General features: G+C 43.2%; 1 protein-coding gene across 2 annotated transcripts in view; it reads left to right on the top strand.

The window, feature by feature from the left end:
• Window positions 1-4,185, top strand: part of tmtc2a (transmembrane O-mannosyltransferase targeting cadherins 2a) — a 57,353-nt gene extending 53,168 nt beyond the window's left edge. For both annotated transcript variants that reach the window (XM_034133252.1, XM_034133253.1), the window contains one exon: window positions 2,459-4,185. In XM_034133252.1, the coding sequence (XP_033989143.1) occupies window positions 2,459-2,668 (210 nt within the window). In that variant the 3' untranslated portion in view covers window positions 2,669-4,185. The remainder of the gene's footprint in view (window positions 1-2,458) is intronic.
• Window positions 4,186-20,427: the final 16,242 nt, after the last annotated feature.

Genomic DNA, 20,427 nt, shown 5'->3' with positions numbered 1-20,427 from the left:
AGTTTCAATTGTTTAACTTTACTCCCTGTTGGCTTGCTTTCTTGGTTTCACACACTGTCAATGGCAACACATAGAGTTCAAGTGTATTTATTTTTATTTTAAATGTGCTCCTTTAAAATGTTTCTTCACACCTACTGACAACAGCTGAACAGTACTGGCTGAGAATCACTGCTTTAAAACATCTGCCTTTTTTTGGATTAGGTCTGCCTGTCTTTTTATATCCTGTTTAAGCCCATAAGTAAATCCATAGAAGAATACTGGTTGTCCATTTCAATTTGGTTAGCCATGTGTATATATTTCATTCTGGAAGAAAATCTCCAAGTCAGTCATTATCATTCACAGTCGAGAAGCATTCATGTGCACATTCAGACACGCTAAGGGCTCCTCTTGTCATTTGTCTCAAAGTAAAGCACCTCTTGACATTTCCCTGCCCACGTCAGTCTCTCAAACATCAACTTAATCCAGAAGCATTCGAGTCATGAAAGATTCAGCTCTTACTCTCTACGTGTTAGGAAAGGCAACGATTGTGTGCCTACAGGAAAAGGTGCAAGTATAGTTTTCATTTTGCACACATTGACTGAAATGCTTATTTGCACCACTATATTTACTGACAATGGTTTGGGAAATGGTCATTCTAGGGGTCCTCATGCAACAGTATACACACCATACGGTACTTGCGTCTAAAAAGGATGACATATTGTGGTTATTTTTCCTTTAATATCAAGTTCTTGCCCTTAAAATGTGAGTCTTTTTTTATTTAGCAATAGCTGTGGTTACCGTGTTAACAGCAAGCATAAAGTATTGTAACATCAAACACTCCTGAGCAGCTACACTGGCAGAAATATGACAGAAGAGAATGTATCTGTTTACAGGGCAGCAAAACAAACGCACACATTTTTTAGTAAAAAGATAATTACATCCACAATCTTATTTCGTGCTACAGGTTCTTTTTAGAGCAAGGCACGCAAGTGATTTGTTATATTGCCGGGGAGTGGGTGCGCAACCTTTTGCCTGAAACTATCAAAACAAAAGATATTTGCATAGTTATACATTTTGGAGTTTCCAATGAAGGATTTTTCACAGCGTAATTCAACTTCAGTAAGAAATTATTCAAATCAGAGTGTTTCATAGGGGTGGAAGGGATCCTTAAGGATTATATAACTTTTAGGATAATATGATAAAGGTTTACAGTAGTGCAGGGTGCATCTCTAGAGTTACCACAGGCAGATGCTATCTTACAAAATACTGTATATCCAACATGTGTAATAACTTAGATCACTGTGTATTAATGCAAGAGCAACCCAACGTTATATATAGTCGTTTCAGTCAAAAGAAAGTAAAAAATGGCCTTACTCAATGACTCTGTCTGCCTTCCCGTACACAGAGCATAGGCAAGGCTCTGTTTCTGATGATGAAGCCCGGTTTGTGTATTGCATATCAGCTCATTGTTTAGAATGGCAAAGGGACGCTCATTTATCTAGCTCAGTACAATATGTTTCAGCTGCTCTCTCACTGGTACAGAGCAAGGGATTTGGAGCACTTTGAAATGTAACTGCTTGGTACATTCATTTGATGCACTAGGTGAAAAAAACAACCCGACTGGATGAAAAGAGAGCGTTGGTACTGCACTGCAGCTCCTCTCTGCATTCATTACGGAACTCTCCAGCGTGTTCTTGAAATATTCCAGCTCCTCAAGCATTCATTTGTTACATGAGGTGAGAAAAACAGGCACTTTTGAGTAGTGGAATGTAAACAAGGGAAAAATCAATGTTGAGAAGAGACTCACAGTTGTGTCTGGGAAGAGAAAATCTGTGAAGTAGTTGCCAAGTTGCTAAGAATATGTCAGGCACCGAGGACGCGGGCCAGAGACCCGGGCCAGGTCCGCTGATGAGCTGCCGACTGCTTTATGAAGGGGTCTGTGTAGAGTCATGTCTGTGACCTGGGTTTTTTTTGTGAACTGGTACACTATTGATGGTCAAATGGTCTAATTTGGCAACTAGTTGATATGGTATTTTTTTTTCTTTTTTTAAAGGACTCCAGAAAGAAACATGTATTACATAAAAACTACTCCCAGCCATAGACAATCTGTACCCATTTGTCCACTGTGGCACTACCAAAGGATGTCCTTTTGTCTTTGGCCATGCCTTAGGTGTAATTGAATGCATATTAGATTTTCTAAGCCTTAAACTAATTTCACCAGAGACCTTTCCTTAATCCACTCTCCATTTAAATAAAAACTGGCAAGCGTCCTAAAACATGTTTATGTCTTACATAACTGTCTGTGTCCAATGTGGAGCTGAGAAGGGCAAGTTTTAAATAGTTTGCCCGGACAGATGATTCAAAGGTGAACACAGTTGTGGTATTCCTGTGCAGTAACCCTGAACGTCCTCACAACTGACTGTAATGTAATCATGCAGCACTCTGCCCCTGTTCTCATGGTGTCTTTTCCCTCTCTTAGTACCCGGCTGCTCTGATGAACCTCGGGGCCATCCTCCACCTGAACGGGAAGCTTCCGGAAGCGGAGGCCAACTACCTGCGTGCTCTCCAGCTGAAACCTGATGATGTCATCACCCAGTCCAACCTGCGCAAGCTGTGGAACATCATGGAGCGGCAGGGGCTCCGGGTCAGGGGGGGGGCCCGGGGAGCAGGGGAGAGACCTTCTAACTGAGAGCTGCTCTGTTCTCTCTGTGATGACAGTGTGTCCTCCAGGCATTTACAGGACAATATATGAAAGAGTTGGAGGCTAAACTCTCTACAAGACGGGAGAAACTAATCTTTTATGAGATCTGACCTGTGATCGTTGTGGAAGACAGCTTAAGGCTTGGCATGTTTGAGATTCAAGTGTGAAGCGCTGAATGGTCAACAGCAGTCCTGATTGGTGGATCAAACCACTGATATTACTTAGTGATGTTAAGTCGTTAAAGGAAGGCAATTAACTGCAAAGTCCAAAAGAAAAAGTTTTGAGAAGGAGCGTCTCAAAAAGCAGCTGAATATTACTTGTTTTAAAGCACTTAATTTGAAGGAGGATGTAACAAACTATTTAAATAATTTCCGTGGAATGGGTTTGGAAGTGGTCAGCACTGATGAGTGAGTGATGCCAGGTGGTTGTGTTAAAAGTGAAATCCAACCATTTCAAGCATCAAGTCTTATTACAGGTAATTGTGAATACTTTCGCATAAATGAAAATAATTTGTAAAAGACTGCAGCTTCAGAGGGAGATGTCTAACAAATTGCCTCAAGTGATGTCACTTTCTGTACAAGTTTCAAAAAGGCAAACAAAAGGAGTTGGAAACTGATCTGTAGCCCACTCCTCATCTCAGCCCAATGCTAGCTGCTAATACTCTAACACGCCTGAATCTCTGACGAGTTGCATTGTGGTTGATGTAGGCACCGGGTTGGAAATCGATTTGAAACTGTGCATCGTGAGTTTGACAACTTTAGAGTGCAATGAAACCCTGATTGATAGCCTCAGGGTGCTCTTGCCACAAACATATACTATTCAAACAGTAAATGCATAACAATAAAAGCATGCTAACACTAAGGCTTGTTCAGGTACCTCCCTCTAATACAGTGCTGTGTAGTCACTTGCTTAAACCAATAAAACACCAGGTTAAAACATGAAGCATAGCCAATTCCCATTGTGTTGTCCGAGTCACTGAAGATTGTTTGCACCTGGTGCATTGTAGATGCTTGTGACTGTAAACATGTAAACAGGTCATGAGGAAACTCCTCAGCGGTGCCAAAGCTTGAACTGAGTCTCTACGCCTCTCGTGCCAAGCAAGAACTGAAACGTGTCGTGTTCCTCGTGTCGAAAGAAGATGTTTCATTTCCTGTGATCAAATGATCAGACTTAATTTATTAATACATGTTATTTTATGTGAAAAAGCCAACACTGTGCCGTGGCTGTCACAGTAGCCCACCCTCTCTTATGTCCCCATGTAGATAGGCTACAGTAGGCTACATGATATTTACAATAAAACGTGTTATTTTCCTCTCTGCTCAGGGACATCAGGTTGTGGTTCCTGTCCCAGAATGCCTCTGTGATACAGAGAGAGCTTCTTAAAATGATGTACAGTGTTTTTTGATGATTGTGATATTTGGTTGAATTATAGAACATGTGTAGCTGGAAATGTGTTGTGTTTTGTAAAGAAGAGTTTTCTGTAATAAAAACATGACTTTTGCCGTCAGCAGTGTGATGTCCTCAGGGAAGCCTTTGCCTCTCAACAATGTCAATTCAGTCCACAAACCCACATGTTTATTCATGTGAATACAGAGTCTACACTGAGTGTGTATCTGTCCTTTAATCCTGTCATGGCATGCAGGCGTACCCCTCCAGCAGACACTGGGGAGTGACCAAATCAAAGCGTAGATTTCCCATGAGGCCAAAATACCATGAAAATATTTCAGTGGGCTCTGTTCCAGACAGCAGTTTACTACGGAGAAGAAAAAACTTTTCATTTAGCTCAATGTACTTCCAGAGGCCTGTACTACGAAGCCGGTTCAACATAACCTGGATATGTTTGAGTTACCCGGCGCACCTAATCCAAAACAAACGCGCTCTCGCTAAGCGGTCCTACGACGCTGGTTATCAACTCGTTAACTCAAGCCAGCTTTGCCCTATCTAGTTATGTGCACGTTCACATAAAAGGGGCGGGGTTAGCAACATTTGACCAATCACAAACATGGAGAAGCGTACTGACAGCGCAGCGTCATATATACTTCCTGAATGAAAAGTGAACTATAATATTAGACATATGAAGAAGTTGAACTTTAAACATCCATGACTTAAACACTTTATCCAGGATAAAAGCCACATAGCTGCACCTGCAAGGTGAATACAGCTGGTAAAAGAACAAGTGTTTGAATGCGTACATTAAAGCTCCCATGTCATGCTTTTCCGGTTATTACCCGTCCCCTTGTGTGTTATGAAGGTTTTTATGCATGTAAACAGTGTGGAGAGTCAAAACCCTCAAAGTACACCCTGTAGCGAGTAAAACTCTAACACAGAAAATACCTCCCCAAAACGCCTCGTTGGAGATACGTCACTGCCAGGGGCGGACTGGCCATCGGGACGTTCGGGACGAATCCCGATGGGCCGGTACTGAAGTGGGCCGCTCGGACGATGTGGGCCGCTCGGATAACTCACTAGCACCCCCACCCCCCCCCCCGTTGATAATTTACCGAGGTGGGCCGGCGGTACCGAAGTGGGCCGGTCGTGAGTCCCGGGCTGATTTGTAGTCCCAGTCCGCCCCTGGTCACTGCCCATTTGATTCTTCCGGGTACCGCCTGATGTCATGCGGTACCCGGAACGAAATGGACCAATCCCGAAGAGCTATGGCCACACCAGCAGCGGCGTGTTCCTCCTCCAGAGGTTCGAAGAACCGGCATTTCACAGACGAAAGCTTCCAAAACATTGCCCAGTTTGAGGCCGGATATGCACAGCTTGTTTGGACCGTTTGGAGCAGGGGAAGATCTGGGTATACAACCTGTAAGTTTGCATTGTTATTTGTGTATTTATCAAACAAGACTGTTTAAATGTGTAAACTGTGTTGGACTGCTAAGCCATTGACACAGTGCTAACTGTGCTAACTAAGTTGCTAGAGTTTCCATATATCAACTCTAATATCAGCAGATGGCCTTGCATACATGTATCTCATAGCAGGAGAATGTCTGCATTCACACACAAAATACCTATTGACAGTATACTCCGGGTGATTTGCCGGTCAGTCGCGAAACGTAATTACATTATAGCAGGGTTGCCAACTTTGGGTACCTGGCTGGAGTGAGATTTTCATATCATGGGTTTAATTCGGTTTAATTACACATATGCGCACGAAATGACTGCTATCGTGTCAGCAGCGGGACCTTAGCATATAGGATATATATACAATATATACAAATACACAATAATGGACACAGACTATAAAGGGCACACAGTTTCATTCACTAATGAAAGTCAAACATGTTTGTTTCCACTGTTTTATTGTGTGCCTGTCGCGATAAGCAATTAATTGACTTATCGTACGATAAATAAAAATGAACTCGATAACTTTTCTGACCTCGATAAATTGCCATTTACATGAGGATGTGACAAGCAGTTTGAAAGGATGTACTTGAATAATTATTATATATTATCATTATGTCAGTGGTCTAAAATGGTCATACAACGGTGCCGACAATATTATCGCTTATCGCAATAATTTCCGGGAAAATGTATCCAACAAAATTAATTATCGTGAGAGGCCTATACATGAAACACACACACACAAACAAATCTACAGACTTACTCCAAACTGCCAAATATATTAATTAACACACTCTCACTCTCATATACTCTTTGACTCTATTTTGGCCTAGTAGAACAATAAGCAGCAGACTTTTACTTTTTTATCATTTCTACTGGATCTTAGATCTGCGCATGCGCTTCAGAGTATTTTTGTTGGGTAATCTATGGTAGGGCTAACCCTTGTGGTGGGGCTCAAGTCAGTATTTGCAATGTAATTACATACATACATCCCCCGACAGTGAAACGCCACGCGTGAGGTTTAGATTATTTCCCTGTCTCAATCCCAATTGAACTGTATGAAATAAAAAGGCACATTTGTCTTGTAGGAAATAAAAATGGCGACCTGGAGCCAATCCTGCAATTTCCCCACAAGTGAAAGAGTTGACATGCTGAAAACCCAACCCCTGCAGGGGGGTCTGGGGGGATTCTCCCCCAGGAGAATTTTTTAAATACTAACATAAAATACACATTCTGGTACTCTCTTGAGAAGAAAAATAAATAAATCTATTACTACACATTTAAAAAAATGAATGCCATATTAGTTTTGTGTTACTTTGTTCTGAAAGCTGAACCTGCTGCTCCTCACAGAAGAGGCTGTGTGAATTACTTTACATTGTGGATAAGGGTGGATAGCCCCCATTGTTCTGTGTGTCAAAATGAAAGACAGCCCACACACCTATCAATCATCAAACCGTGGGGTCTTATTTCATTACGTGTTGATTTCTATCAACACGTAATGTTGTATCGATGTATAGAGATGTACTACCGCAAAAGTATTCTCCGTCGGGACTTCCTGCAACAACACCACGCCGTTATCGTGATTCTGATTGGCCAGAAGACATTATCAAAGATGTTCTATTGAGAAGACGATCACTACGTGACAAAAGTTTTCAAAACCGTTTCTAGTCTTCGTATTCTTATTTTTGGCGTGAGAATAGTTTGGGCAGCGTGAGAGCGTGAGATTGAGAGTGAAAGCGTGTGTCACACGCCAGATGCGTGAGAGTTGGCAACCCTGTTATAGCTGGCGTAGCGATCTAACACACGGAGCTAGAGCTAGTTTTGGTCGGAAAAACATTTTTGTGATGCTACGTTGCTAGCGTTTAAATATATCAACTACAATGTCAGCAGATGGCCTTACATGTTTGTCATGGCAGGAGAATGTCTGCAGTCACACACACGGAATACTCATACAGTATACTGTACTGTGATTTACCGTACATTGTGACCGTACATATACTGCATGTAGCTAATGAGGCTAGCTGTATGCTAGCGCAAAACAATGTATTCATGCAAGTTACATTGTATGGTAGCAGAATACCCGTATACGATTGCAATTATAAACACGTTATTGCTAGCCTAATATGAACCACTAGCTTTTGTTCATAGTAGTTTTATTACACTGCATTATAGTTGCCTTTCCTCCAAGCTAACGTTCATATCGTGTTAGCTACCAAGGTAAACAAAGCTAGGTTAGCATATTAGCAGGCAAGCTGTTCATTACACAACTACTACTAACGAATCTAAAACAACTAAGTTTCTCTAATATTTTGTGATTTGCATTTGATTTCGTCCAGCCAGATCCTGGCGGACAATCCATGACGGGGAAGGGACTTCGACTACTACTGAGGCCTCGTGCTAAAAGGCACCACACCGACTGTGCGCAGGCAAGATGCGAGGAGGAGGAATGAATGATATACCGTGTTTATATATGTATATTTATGTTCATTTTGTACATTTCTAAAAATAAAGTTTAATGGAAATACTTAGTAGGCCTATCCTTTCTTCCCTGAATTCATATATAGCAAACCATGATTTGATTTCTCATCAAACAGTAGTAGTTTATAACGGGTAAAAATAACTTACTCTTTGTTATGAGAGTGGCTCGTAGGCCACAACGGAAAGACAAGGAGACATACACGAGTTTACAAAACCACGGCACATTTATTGTGGTAAATGCAGAGATAGGTGGTTGAGAGGATCACAGAGTTAGTCTTCCTGCAGCCGCTTTGGAGAGACTGGGGCCGTCGTGTCCGTGATCGTGTTGATTAGCCTCTTCAGCTCCACCCCATCGTAAGACAAAGGCCCTGGGGCCGTCACACTCTTCTATAACAACAGTTAAAAATATATATGTATATAAAATATACCGCTGTACCGACGCCATGATAAGACTGATGTTACGCTGAGAGCAGCCGGGAAAAGCACTGACATGGGCGCAGCCTCTCTGGTGGTTGACTAATCAGAACGAGTGGCCGAGCTGACCAATCGGAGCACACTAGGCTCACAGGGAGGGGGGGGCATGAGCTCCAACGAGTCGTTTAGTGGAGAAAGTGAATACTGCTGAATACACATGCTTGACAGAGATGCTGTATGCGAAACCAATGTGAGTTTGGAAAATTGCACAGTATAAATCTATTTTAGTATACCTCAACAATGTAATTATGATCAGTGGAAATGGCCATGACATGGGCCCTTTAACAGGTTTATGAAATCACTGCCCCGTCCAAGACACGAGTGGATCTGACTTTAATTACATTTGACTCGAGTGTTTCGTCAACTGTTGCTTAAAATAATACTGTAGTATACTGTATGTAATACTGTATGTAGTATGAGCAGCAATGTACTATTGATGTGTGAAAGGGGTTTGGTTGCACTACATTGTAAAATGTCAAAGTAATTTAAAATAGTTTGAAATAAAAAAGCCTGAAAATATTTTAAAGCATATTTATTCAAAATAAGTGTTATACTGTAACAACAACATAACCATTGATGTGTTAAGAGATTTTGGTAGCACTACATCTTAACCTGTTAAGCCCTGAGCCTGTTTTTCAGGTCTCAGGCTCGAAAATGACATTCCCAGAACAAATGACTATATCTTCCCTTTTAAAAGGGGTAAATTAATAATCTTTTTTCTCAAAGCAATGATAAACCTGTGAGTTGGATGTAGAAAAGTCAGAATCAATATAGATTTTTTTTATTTTAAAGTAAATTCAGATTGAACATAGTAAAAAAATGTAAATTATTGTGTCCGTCCAAAAGAAAACTTATAGTGAAAACGATAGTTACGTCTGTAACTACGGTTCTATGAGTCCCGGATGACCGCCAGAGGCGGTGCTTTAGCACTGGATGACTTATACCAACCATGTCATGAAGAATCCAAGCCCTTGCTCACTACTGGAAGCAGCGGAGCTCGGCAAAAGGACCACGCCCAAAGAATGGGGAGTGGCGACATTAACCCGATAACAACTGGAGAATGTGCCAGAAGATGCCCACGACGCCGCGGCGCAGATGGCCTCCAGGGGCACCACTCTCAGGGCAGCCCAAGATGTTGAGATGCTCCTTGTAGAGTGGCATCTCAGCCCTGATGGCAGGGGGGTGGCCACTGGCCCCGTAGGCATGTGAGATGGTATCGACAACCCAGTGGGGCAGCCACTGGTTAGAGGGCACAACCTCCTTTAGTGCCGCCATGGCAAAATCAAGAGTTGCTCCGACTGCCGTATACAGGCAGTCGCCTCGATATATGCCCCTTGGGCACCCACAGGGCACAGCAACCTCGACGTGCCGTTCTCCTGAATGTCAAAGCGTGCTAGCTGGGCAGGCTGATTGAAGTGGGTTTGTGGAAGCACCCTGGGCAGGAATGCCACATTCGCCCAAAGGGCAACACCTGAGAGTCCCACCTCGGGCATGTATCGTTTATGGAGAGGACATGCAACTCCCCAACTCGCTTCCCTGAGGCTATGGCAAGCAGAAATGCTGCCTTCGTGGGCAGCCACCTAAGCCCCACCTGGGCCAGGGGCTCGAAGGGAGGAGATGATAGGGCATCCGTCAGCAGGGGCAGGTCCCAAGCCGGAGCCCTCTGGGCGCTAGGGGGACGCTGCCGTAAAGCCCCTCTTCAGGAAGAGGGACACCAACCTGTGGCACCCCGCCGTGGCGCCGTCGACCCGAACATGTCGGGCACAAATAGCAGCCACCTAAACTCTCAAAGTGGAGTGAGAACATCCACTATCTAGAAGGGACTGCTGTCTGGCAACAGTGTACATGCTGTCCCAAGGAACAAGCACATGCTTGCCCCCCAGTTTGGGTAGAAAGTGCGTGAGTGCAAGCTGCACAGCCCGAAGCTCTAGCACGTTGACATGGCGTGCACCCTCCTGGGCAGACCACTGACCCTGAACAGTCCTGCCCTGCCGCACTGCACCCCACCCTGATAGACATGCACCTATGGTGACGGTCTCCTGGCGGGATGGGATGGCGCCCATGGGCACACCCATCAGGAGAAAGGCCCTGCCCCTCCAGCGTGACAGAGAGTGGAGGCAACGCTGAGACACCCTGACTTTCCTGTGCCTATGCCACTTGGCGTCCAAGTGAAGGCTGTTCAGCCACATCTGCATGGGGCGCACCGACAGCGGGCCTAAGGACCCAACGGCCAAGGCAGCCGTCAGTCTGCCCAAGGGCCGGAGGAACTGAATATAAGGCACCATCTTCCCGGCCCACGTGGAAGTAGGCACCCCTCAAGTCCACGGTCGCGAACCACTCCCCCTGTGCATGTGCTGTGGTCAGCATATGGAATGGCAGCACCTTCAGGAATCTGTTGATTCCTCTGAGGTTTAAGATCAGGCGAAATCCGCCGACTTTCTTGCTCACGAGAAAGTACGCAGAGTAGAACCCCCTGGGCTAAGCAGAGGGTCTACTGGCTCGATTGCGTCCTTGGCCGGAAGGACGGACAACTCTTGGGCCAGAGCTAGGGCCGGTAAGGCTCTGAGGCACGAGGCCGCCTAGAAGGCCGGCGGCCGGGGGCACAAAAGCCCCCGGGAGGCGGATGAGTGGGCCACTGGGACCTGCGCAGACCACCACTGTAAGCTGGTGGCTGAGTGCGGCTGCTGGAAGGGCCCCTGGGCCTGCTGGGAGTGGGCACAGGCCTATGAAGACCCGAGAGCTGCTGCCTGGTCTGCCTAGCTTGGGCAGCACGCTCCAGTGCCTACAGGGCAGCTGCCCCAAACAGCTCCCCTGGCTCGACTGGCACACTACGGAGGACATGTCTCCGACAGTGGTGACTGAGCAGGCCAAACCTGGCGACGAGTCTGCACCAATAAGGGCATAACTCGTCCCAATTCCCTAGACATTTAGGGAAAAGGCTTACAGTGATGCATTACTGAGGCCCAGCAAAGAAGGCTCAGCCGGAGCCTGCTGCAGAGAGGTAGAGACTGCCAGCATCAGATGGGAGAGGGAGTTCCCGTGCCGCTGTGTTGTAGGCCTTACAGAGCAGCTCGTTTGTGACCCTGCAGGGCACCTTGCATCAGGAGCCAGAATCGGTGAGGCGATGGCAGGCTCAATGGATGGCAAGCGACCCAGCCCCACCCTCGCCGGATCCTGCATGGCAGCAGAGTGGGAGAGGGCCCTGGTGTCTCTCCAGCATGCATGGAGCTCCCTCAGGTACTCCTCTGAAGGAGCAACAGTGGGAGTGACAGGGGCAGGGTTATGCCTGAAGAAGGAGCTAGCCTGAGCCGAGTCGGCCTGCGGAACCTGAAGCTGTAAGCGTACCAGGGCCGCACGAATAATGGCCGCCATGGAGGCGTCCTCCGTGCCCTGCAGAGAGCTCTGAGCAGAGGAGTGGGAAGCCTCCTCGGGGGTGAGCGGGGCCCCGCTCCCCCCCCCCTTCATATAAGAGGTTTAGCTGGAGCCGCTAGCGACATGGCATCCTCAAGCAGAGGTGTGGCAACCGAAGGAGGGCCAGGCGGCAAGCTAGTAGCCCCCACACCGGCCCCTGGCTGAAGGGCCAACAGGAGCGACTTCGTCTGCTCCGTGATGGTAGCTAACCGATCCACCTTAGAGGACAGCCTGTTTCTAGTCCTCTACCTGGGGGGTGAACCCATAGCCATCACTCCATCAAGTCGCCGGGAACGGCCAGACTGAGCTGGAGGAAGTTGTGACGAGGAGAGGTGCCACCTCTGCGACTCTAGCCACTCTGAGCACCCGAGGCATGAAGCTACGGCTCATGCAGGCGCCTTGCGTGAGACCCTCCCTCAAATGCTCGAGGCCAAAGCAGAGGGGGGCAGCGGTCATGGCCGTCCTCGGGCTCAAGAGAAGCCATACAGGCGCTACATGAATGAGCCATTCTGTAGATAGGCGGATGCAGCGTAGCCGGGAGCGGGTGCGAGAACACAGCCTTCCCCAGCTACCTGCTGAACGGAAAGAGTAGAGTAATGCTCCTACTCGCCGAACACAGAGAGGGATGTAACTACACCCACGTTTCCGGCAGAGGGAGCGGGAGCGAGAGCACTGCCTTCACCTAGCTGGATTAAATAAAGAAGTTTAACAGGACAGCTTAGCCAGGCGGCTGCTGCTAGAATCAAGCACACGTCTACCAGGAGCGGGGGCGAGAACACTGCCTTCACTGGTTGAGTTCATAACAAATGCCAGGTGCAGTGTACCCGGGAGCGGGTGCGAGAACACAGCCTTCACCGGCTACCTGCTGAACGGAAAGAGTAGAGCAATGCTCCTACTCACCGAACACAGAGAGGGATGTGAATGACCTACACCCACGTTACTAGCAGAGGGAGCGGGAGCGAGAGCACTGCCTTCACCTCGCTGGATTAACCTGTTAAGCTCGAGAGACCCCGGTACCGGGGCCCTCCCGCATCATCTTGCAGGAAAAAGTGTCTGAGAAAAATGAAAATACAGAGCCCAGAGAGGTCAAACTCCCTGTTAGGAAACATATGTAAATCCATTCTGTTTGACCATGTTTAACAGCTGGGGTCAGACAGAGGAAATCATGATTTATTCTTCAGTGGACTAATTAACTATAGTCAAGCAGAAACACATTGAGAAGAGTGCGTCATGTGACTGGAGCTGTGATAGATTCCTGAACTAGTTTACATTTAAGAACTTTTGTTTGTTTGACATGTTCAATGTTAAATAATTTAGCCATTTCCCAACACACACACACACACACACACACACACACACACACACACACACACACACACACACACACACACACACACACACACACACACACACACACACACACACACACACACACACACACACACACACACACACACACACACACACACACACACACACACACACACACACACACACACACACACACACACACACACACACACACACACACACACACACACACACGCAGCTCTCTGCCAGTAATTAGACTTCTCACACACTCCACATGTTGGTATCATCTGATAGAGCAGACATCAAAGAGGCGTACTGTAGTCTCACGGCAGGCTTTGCTTTGAGCACACCAGGCTGTAAATATTTAACACATCAAACTTGACTTGAAGAACTCCCAGACCCAGTTTCAAACATCTCAAACTGGAAGTTAGTATAAATCTGTCAGGACATCTCGTTATGCAATTATAAAAACATTGTATAAAGAATGATATTCATAGGAACAACCTTTTTTTGAAGCTTGTCTCACCCCGGACTTGGCATCTCAAATACAAAATGTCAATAAAAAAAGAGGAGCATGTGAGATGACCTTTTATTCTGGTTTTGACACATTAAATTGCATTGTGAATATTTTATTCACCAAACATGATGAAATATTTAAAATAATTAGTGTGCGAATGTATGTCACTTTGGATTGTGCACGGGAAATGTTTTCACAATTAATTATATAATGTCATAATTACATCATCTTATGGGTTTGAATGGATTTCACTGGACCCTAATGTAATTCACATATTTATCCAATTAAGTACACAGGAGTATAAGAACCTCACAGAATAAACAAAGTGCAGGGGGAAATAAACTGATAAACATGAAATTAATTCAGGGAATTCCTCAAAAGATTGATGTAACATTTCTGAAGATAATAACATTAAACACATTGCTGGAAGTGGTGACAAATATACCTTTCATTAACCACAATAGAAAACAATACATCAAGTTACCTGTCTAAATGCAGCTTACTGTATTAGTGGTGTAAAGTAACTAAGTGCATTTGCTCAAGTACTGTACTTTAGTTAAGTTTTGAGGTACATTTTTTTCCATTACCATTCAGAGGTAAATAGTGTACTTTTACTCCACTACATGTATTTAATACCAGCTTTGATAACACTTTAATGCATCAATAATTATAAAACACATCATATTCTGAAATGGGCCAATCTGCACAATGTCTGCTTTTACTTTTGGTACTTTAACTATATTTTGATGCTAATACTTTTGTACTTTTACTTTAGTAACATTTTGAATGCAGGACTTTTACTTGTAACAGAGTATTCCTACACTCTTCTATTTCCACTCAATTACAAGATCTGCCTACTTCTCCCACCTCTGATTTTCCTTCATGAACACAGTATGTACTTCCCAAATCACTACACATTGTTAGAGCCAGCATTTTGATTTATAAGAAAGGCCACCTAATTGTGACGTCTGTAGTCAACACACTATAAAGGACTACAATTCCCACGGCGCCTGCACTAAAAGCCACAGTGATGGGCAACCTGTTTGAGAGACGCGGTCGAGGAACAGTTTTTAACCATACACGTACACGTACACGTACACGTACACGTACATATCGTACAATTACCCTTTAAGTTATATAAGCATTATTAAGAAAGAAAGAATACCTAAGTTGTTTATTATTTTATTTGAGTTTTGCTTATTTCTTTTGGATATTGTAAAGGCCTCTTTTCTTTGTTGCATGTGCAAAAGTTTGTTATTTTATTTTGAGCAAACACATCGCAACATCATCAAACCATCGGAGGCCAAGCAACTCTTCAAACTGTAAGTCATTTAAAGGAAAGAAAACGAGTTAGAACTGTCTGTTTAAGGCGTCTAGTGGCTTGATAGAAAGGCAAGGAAGGAAGCCACGACACACATGAATTGTCCTTAAAAAGATTCAAGTAAATCACACACGATGGCAACATGTGCTCCACCTGGGCCAACTTGTTAAAGTGAACCAGTACAAATAACACAATAGGGCAGGGGTATTCAACTAAAATTCAACGAGGTCCAGTTAGAGAAAATCTCCCCATGCAAAGGTCCGGAACATCAAAATATCTAACTTGCTTTATGAATTAGTGTGATATATATTGAAGTAGCCTGTAGCTGTATCAACGTCTGCATGTAATCAACAACTGACTGCCAATCAGATAAAGAAAGTACAATTAAAAAACAACAATATGTATTGTCAATTAACATTGAACTATACAGATATACAGTAAATACTGTGGATATGTGTAATGTTCCTCTCTGGCTGCATTTAAAAATAAAATAGAGAAATAAATAAAATAGCTTTGTTAACCGTTTCACATCATGACTTAACAGTTTCAGACGATTATAGAACATATCAGTCTTTACACATCATAACAATTGAACAGTTTTAACGTTTCTCTTTCTTTCCCTCTTATATTGCAGTCCCTCACTCACTTTTCTTTAATTCAGTGCGAGAATTGAGCTTGAGCTTGTCCTGCCAGGAGTTTAAATCTGGGCTGAAATGGTGTCAGGGCCATTCTCATACACACATGCAGGTGCTCATTGGTTAGCCTCGGTTAGCCTGCCCTGGAACGATATTTAGTTTTAATTTTGATCCTGGTGGACTGATCATATTGGGCTCTGAGACTGCTTATTTTTTGTGACCTCAGTTCTGACTTGAGAGGGAATGTTTGGTCAAACACTTTGTGTTTTGTCTCATAGTGGCGTTTAGGCACTTTTAATCAGGGTTGGGAGGGTTACTTTGTAAATGTAATTGGTTACTGAATACATGGCTCTGAAAGTAATCCGAATACAGTTAGAGTTACGTGTCTTAAAAAAGTAACGTATTCAGATTACTTTTAGAATACTTTTGGAATACTTTATTTTTCCATAACAGATGGGTATGTTTTGGTGAACAGGAGACACTTATTTTACTGTTTTAATGGCTTATCAAGAGCACAACTCAAACACAACATCTTTGGGTCATTCTGGACAGCTCCCTCTCATCTGCACCCCACATAAAAAACATCACCAGGACTGCATTATTTGTACTCTCTTAAACCTTTCCTTAGAATATGTTATGAATTGTCAGGTGTCCTTGGGTGCTTTGAAAGGCGCCCCTAAATAGAATGAATTACTATTATTATTTATTATCTGAAACGACGTAATAACTTTTAAAACTGTTTCCAGTCACTTGCCCCATGCATTCAGCAGCAGCAGGCCATTCACTTTGATTTGATCCCGTTATGAAATGTCATCATTTCGACAATAAAGAAATGCTACATAAACGTTATCTTGCACATTTTATCGAACCATCTCCGTTTCTATATATTTTAAAAGAGATCTCTCTCTCTCTGATCTGCGTGCGGGGGCGGAGCCTCACAGACATGCTGCAGCGCTGTGCAGTGTGCACACAGTTCTGCTGGTAATGAATATTACATTTTATGAGGAAACTTTTCCACCAATAATTCCAAAGTATTCCAAAATGTATTCACATTCACCGCTTCTCTCCCTGTATCGCTAATTATTCTCTTCACTCACTTTCCTCTCCGCTTCTCTCCGCTCGCTCGTCTCTTCTTCTGTGTTTCTCTCCCTGTATCGCTCACTCGTCTCTTTCGCCCCCTGTCGGCGGCGGTTAAAATAGAATCGCCCCGTCAAAATTGAAATCCCCTATTAATGTATTGATATCAAGCGGCAAACTCTGGGGAAGAGCCGGGACGCCAATACGGAAGTGCCACAAACTGCAGTTCATATATTGGCCGATAGGCGATGACTGCAGAAAGGAGCAATTTCCATAGACCCCCATGTTAAAATGCCCATTTTCACAGCAGAAAAAAAACGTTTCTAGCCCTGGCTGCAATACATATTATTATGTATATAGTTAGATTCCACCTTCATGATTATGAATCTGTGAGTGAATTGTTTTCTAACATGACCCTTTTATTTATATTAGGTCTTAAAGTCTTTGCATAAATTAGGGCGTGGTCACATTGAGTGACAGCTCTGTCAAGTGACTGCTGCTGTTAGCTTTTTGTCTCTCTGCTAGCTGCTCCGTCTCCGTGAAGCTACAGCGACTCTGCCTGGTCAGTTCATCCAGGGAACACAACTTGACCCCGGCCGTGTTTGTTTGTTCTTCATGCTTATATATGGGACTATTGTGACTCGCTCTGCGGTTAAAACAGACGGTGCATGAATGCCGTTTTGCGGTAAGTGAAATTCGAGTACTTTATTTATGTGTTTATGATTTCAATCAGCTACGTAATGAATGTTAAGGCTTGGGTTAGCGTATAAGCGAGTGGTAGCTACATCGGTGCTAACGATGCTAATCTTAGCCTCCAAGTTAACTTAAAACCATAGACTGTATATATAAAGGTTAAAACGAAATAGACAAGTGTTAAGCGTTAAGTGGGATAATACTGTAGAACAAAGGCTTCTGTTTGAGGTTGATAAAATAAGGTCATCATTGTAATTTAGAGAGATATTTTATTATGTAGGTAGGAACTTTATGCATCCTAAGGTTAATTTAAATTGGCTATGCTCAAGTATGTAGACAAGCTAACGTCGAAGTAGTGTATGTGAAATCAACCTCACAATAAGATGTGTGTATATTACAATTATTAATGTCATATTTCAAGATGATTACTTAGATATTACAATATGGTTGGTTGAGCTGGAGTTCATTATTGAGCTTACACGTTAACGTCACAGTCATCTTAAGAACGAACCCAAACCTTGTTGTTTTTATTAATTGCATTACCAAATTGGTATCAAATAAACAGTAAGCATTGGTAACACAACTTCCAAAGTTACAGTAAAATAAAAAACCCTGACTCGGACAATACACAATCCAACATGTTCAACAGAAGATAATAAGTTATATTGTTTGTACACATGGTTCTTTACATATATATCTGTTTGTTTAAAGTGTCCAGGTGATGCAGACAGGCTGGACCAGAGAGTGAGAGACAGAACTGGACTCCTCACAGCAGTGAACTTCAGCACAGGTACAAATACTCTTTTTTCATACTGTACAAAGAATCAAGAAAGATATTGGTTTAAATAAATGAAGTATTGACTTTAATACACTGATATACATTCCATTAAACAATACTAAATACTAGATCACCTACACATCAGTGAAGTTGAGGGTTTTTTCCAAAGGGTTACATTTAGATGTTAACAAGCAATATGACTGTCAGCTTTCTAATTTAATGTATTGAAGGCAAAGATATTTAACGCATAGTGACAACTGCTACTATTTATCTCTCAATATTGTCTGTAAAAACGTGGTAAAAGTTATTCTTTCAGTGAGACAACAGAGCAAGCTTGTTTTAATAACAGTTAAATATTATTTTGATAATAAAATACATTTCAATGTTGATGAATTTCATACTGTTCATTCATAATCTGATTGTCTTTGTAGCTCACTGTTGAAATAAAAAAAAACATTACAATTACAAAATAATTATATCTACAGCCCCTAAACACAAACACACCTCTTTCATAAATAACACACTTGTTCTGCAATAATATGCTTTATGTTTCCTGTAATTTTTGTTAGGAAAGGACATGCCTGAAAGACACGACTCAACATTTTCTCCTTCTCTGAGGGCCAAGAAGAACATCCAAGAGGAAAATTAAAAGCTGATGTTATGAGATTTTAAGACCAGTACAGGACATTCACTAAGAAACTACTTTTATTGTGAAGTCAGCTGATCGAATGCACCTATTTCCACATCTACACTCCATCAGCTGATTAATTCTATTTGCCTCACTTTATGAGCTTCACAACACCTGTACCTTGTACCGCAGAGTTTGCAACGTCACAAATAAATGGGGCCAATCTTCAGTCAGATGTGAATGTGTAATCTAACATTTTCAGTAAGAATAATGGACAAAAGGAGTGCAAATACAAATTCAATTTATTGAAATCTGAACCAAAAGTTAATCAAACATGTTTTAAATAAAAAGCACATATGGACAGAAGGTGTAAACCTATTAAATGTATAAGTAAACACATTTAGTCAAATAAAGTGACAGACAAGGCCTGTGCAGTTGGTATCAGCTATGCCCAGCATGGGCTCCTCCATCAGGCCTGGTCCTCCTCACAAAGGAAAGAGCCTCAGTCCTCTCCAAACCAACAGACAGGACATCCATCACACAGAGGTTTCTCCCTGAAGTCTCTGCAGCTGTCTGGACACCACGCTGTCTCAATCCGTCCACACTCCACACTGAATATGAGAGGGGGAAAATGAAAATAATAAATGCTTTAGACAATAAGAAATATAAAGTTGACTGTTGAGTTGCTCAGTTTTTTTAGATTGTCAATACTATTACTGTATAACTAATATCCCAGGTTAAGAGGCACCTTCAAATAAAGATTGGTCTTTAAATACATTTTGTCTTTTGAATTGTTTGTCTAAAGTCAAGGATCTAGAACTGGTACTTATAGTTTTAATGATAAAGTCTGGTTATAATGCTGTTTGGAGGAGGCCTCACAGGTAAGAGCACTAACTAGCTACCATCACATGTACTGTACCTTAGCTTGACTTAAATGTATTAAACGTATAATTAAGTGATAGCAAAATATAAATAACTAATGTCATGCAAACATATTAATATTTGCTTGATTCCAGTGTTGCATTTAGCACATTGCATACAAACGTTAAGGGATTTTAAGATTCTGAAGTATTATGCTAAAAACTCAATAACTTAGATTATTATTTATAGTTTTGCTGAATAGTTTCATGTCCGCTTACCTTAGAAACGTAAAATGTGACGGCAGTGTGCAGATGGGGACCATGTTAGCTTAGCTTCTTAGCTTGAGCTAGCTCTGTTACTTCCCAGCTGGAGGCAGAAGGTCCCGCCTCGGCTCCGCCTCTTTGCCCTTATTTGGAGCAGGCGGGAGTTAGACTCAGACGTCACTGTCGAGCCGTTAGTGGCCGACTCCGCCTACTAAGGGCTTCTCGGCAACTCTGCAGAATCCTATGGGTGACGTCACGGACCCTACGTCCATTTATATATACAGTCTATGGGTGTTTCTCAATCGCGAGTAAAGCTGCTTCAGAGCCACTATTTCAAGCATACTACGTCATCGAGTGCCGCCGAAGTACTGTTCCAATCTCCAGTATACTTGGAAATCTACCGAGCCCGGCGTACTCCGTTTGGAGAAATATCGAGTGTGCACATGAGTAGACTTC

The sequence above is a fragment of the Trematomus bernacchii genome, unplaced genomic scaffold, assembly GCF_902827165.1.
Source record: "Trematomus bernacchii unplaced genomic scaffold, fTreBer1.1, whole genome shotgun sequence".
Taxonomy (NCBI): domain Eukaryota; kingdom Metazoa; phylum Chordata; class Actinopteri; order Perciformes; family Nototheniidae; genus Trematomus; species Trematomus bernacchii.
This window is presented reverse-complemented; position numbering and strand designations above follow the sequence as displayed.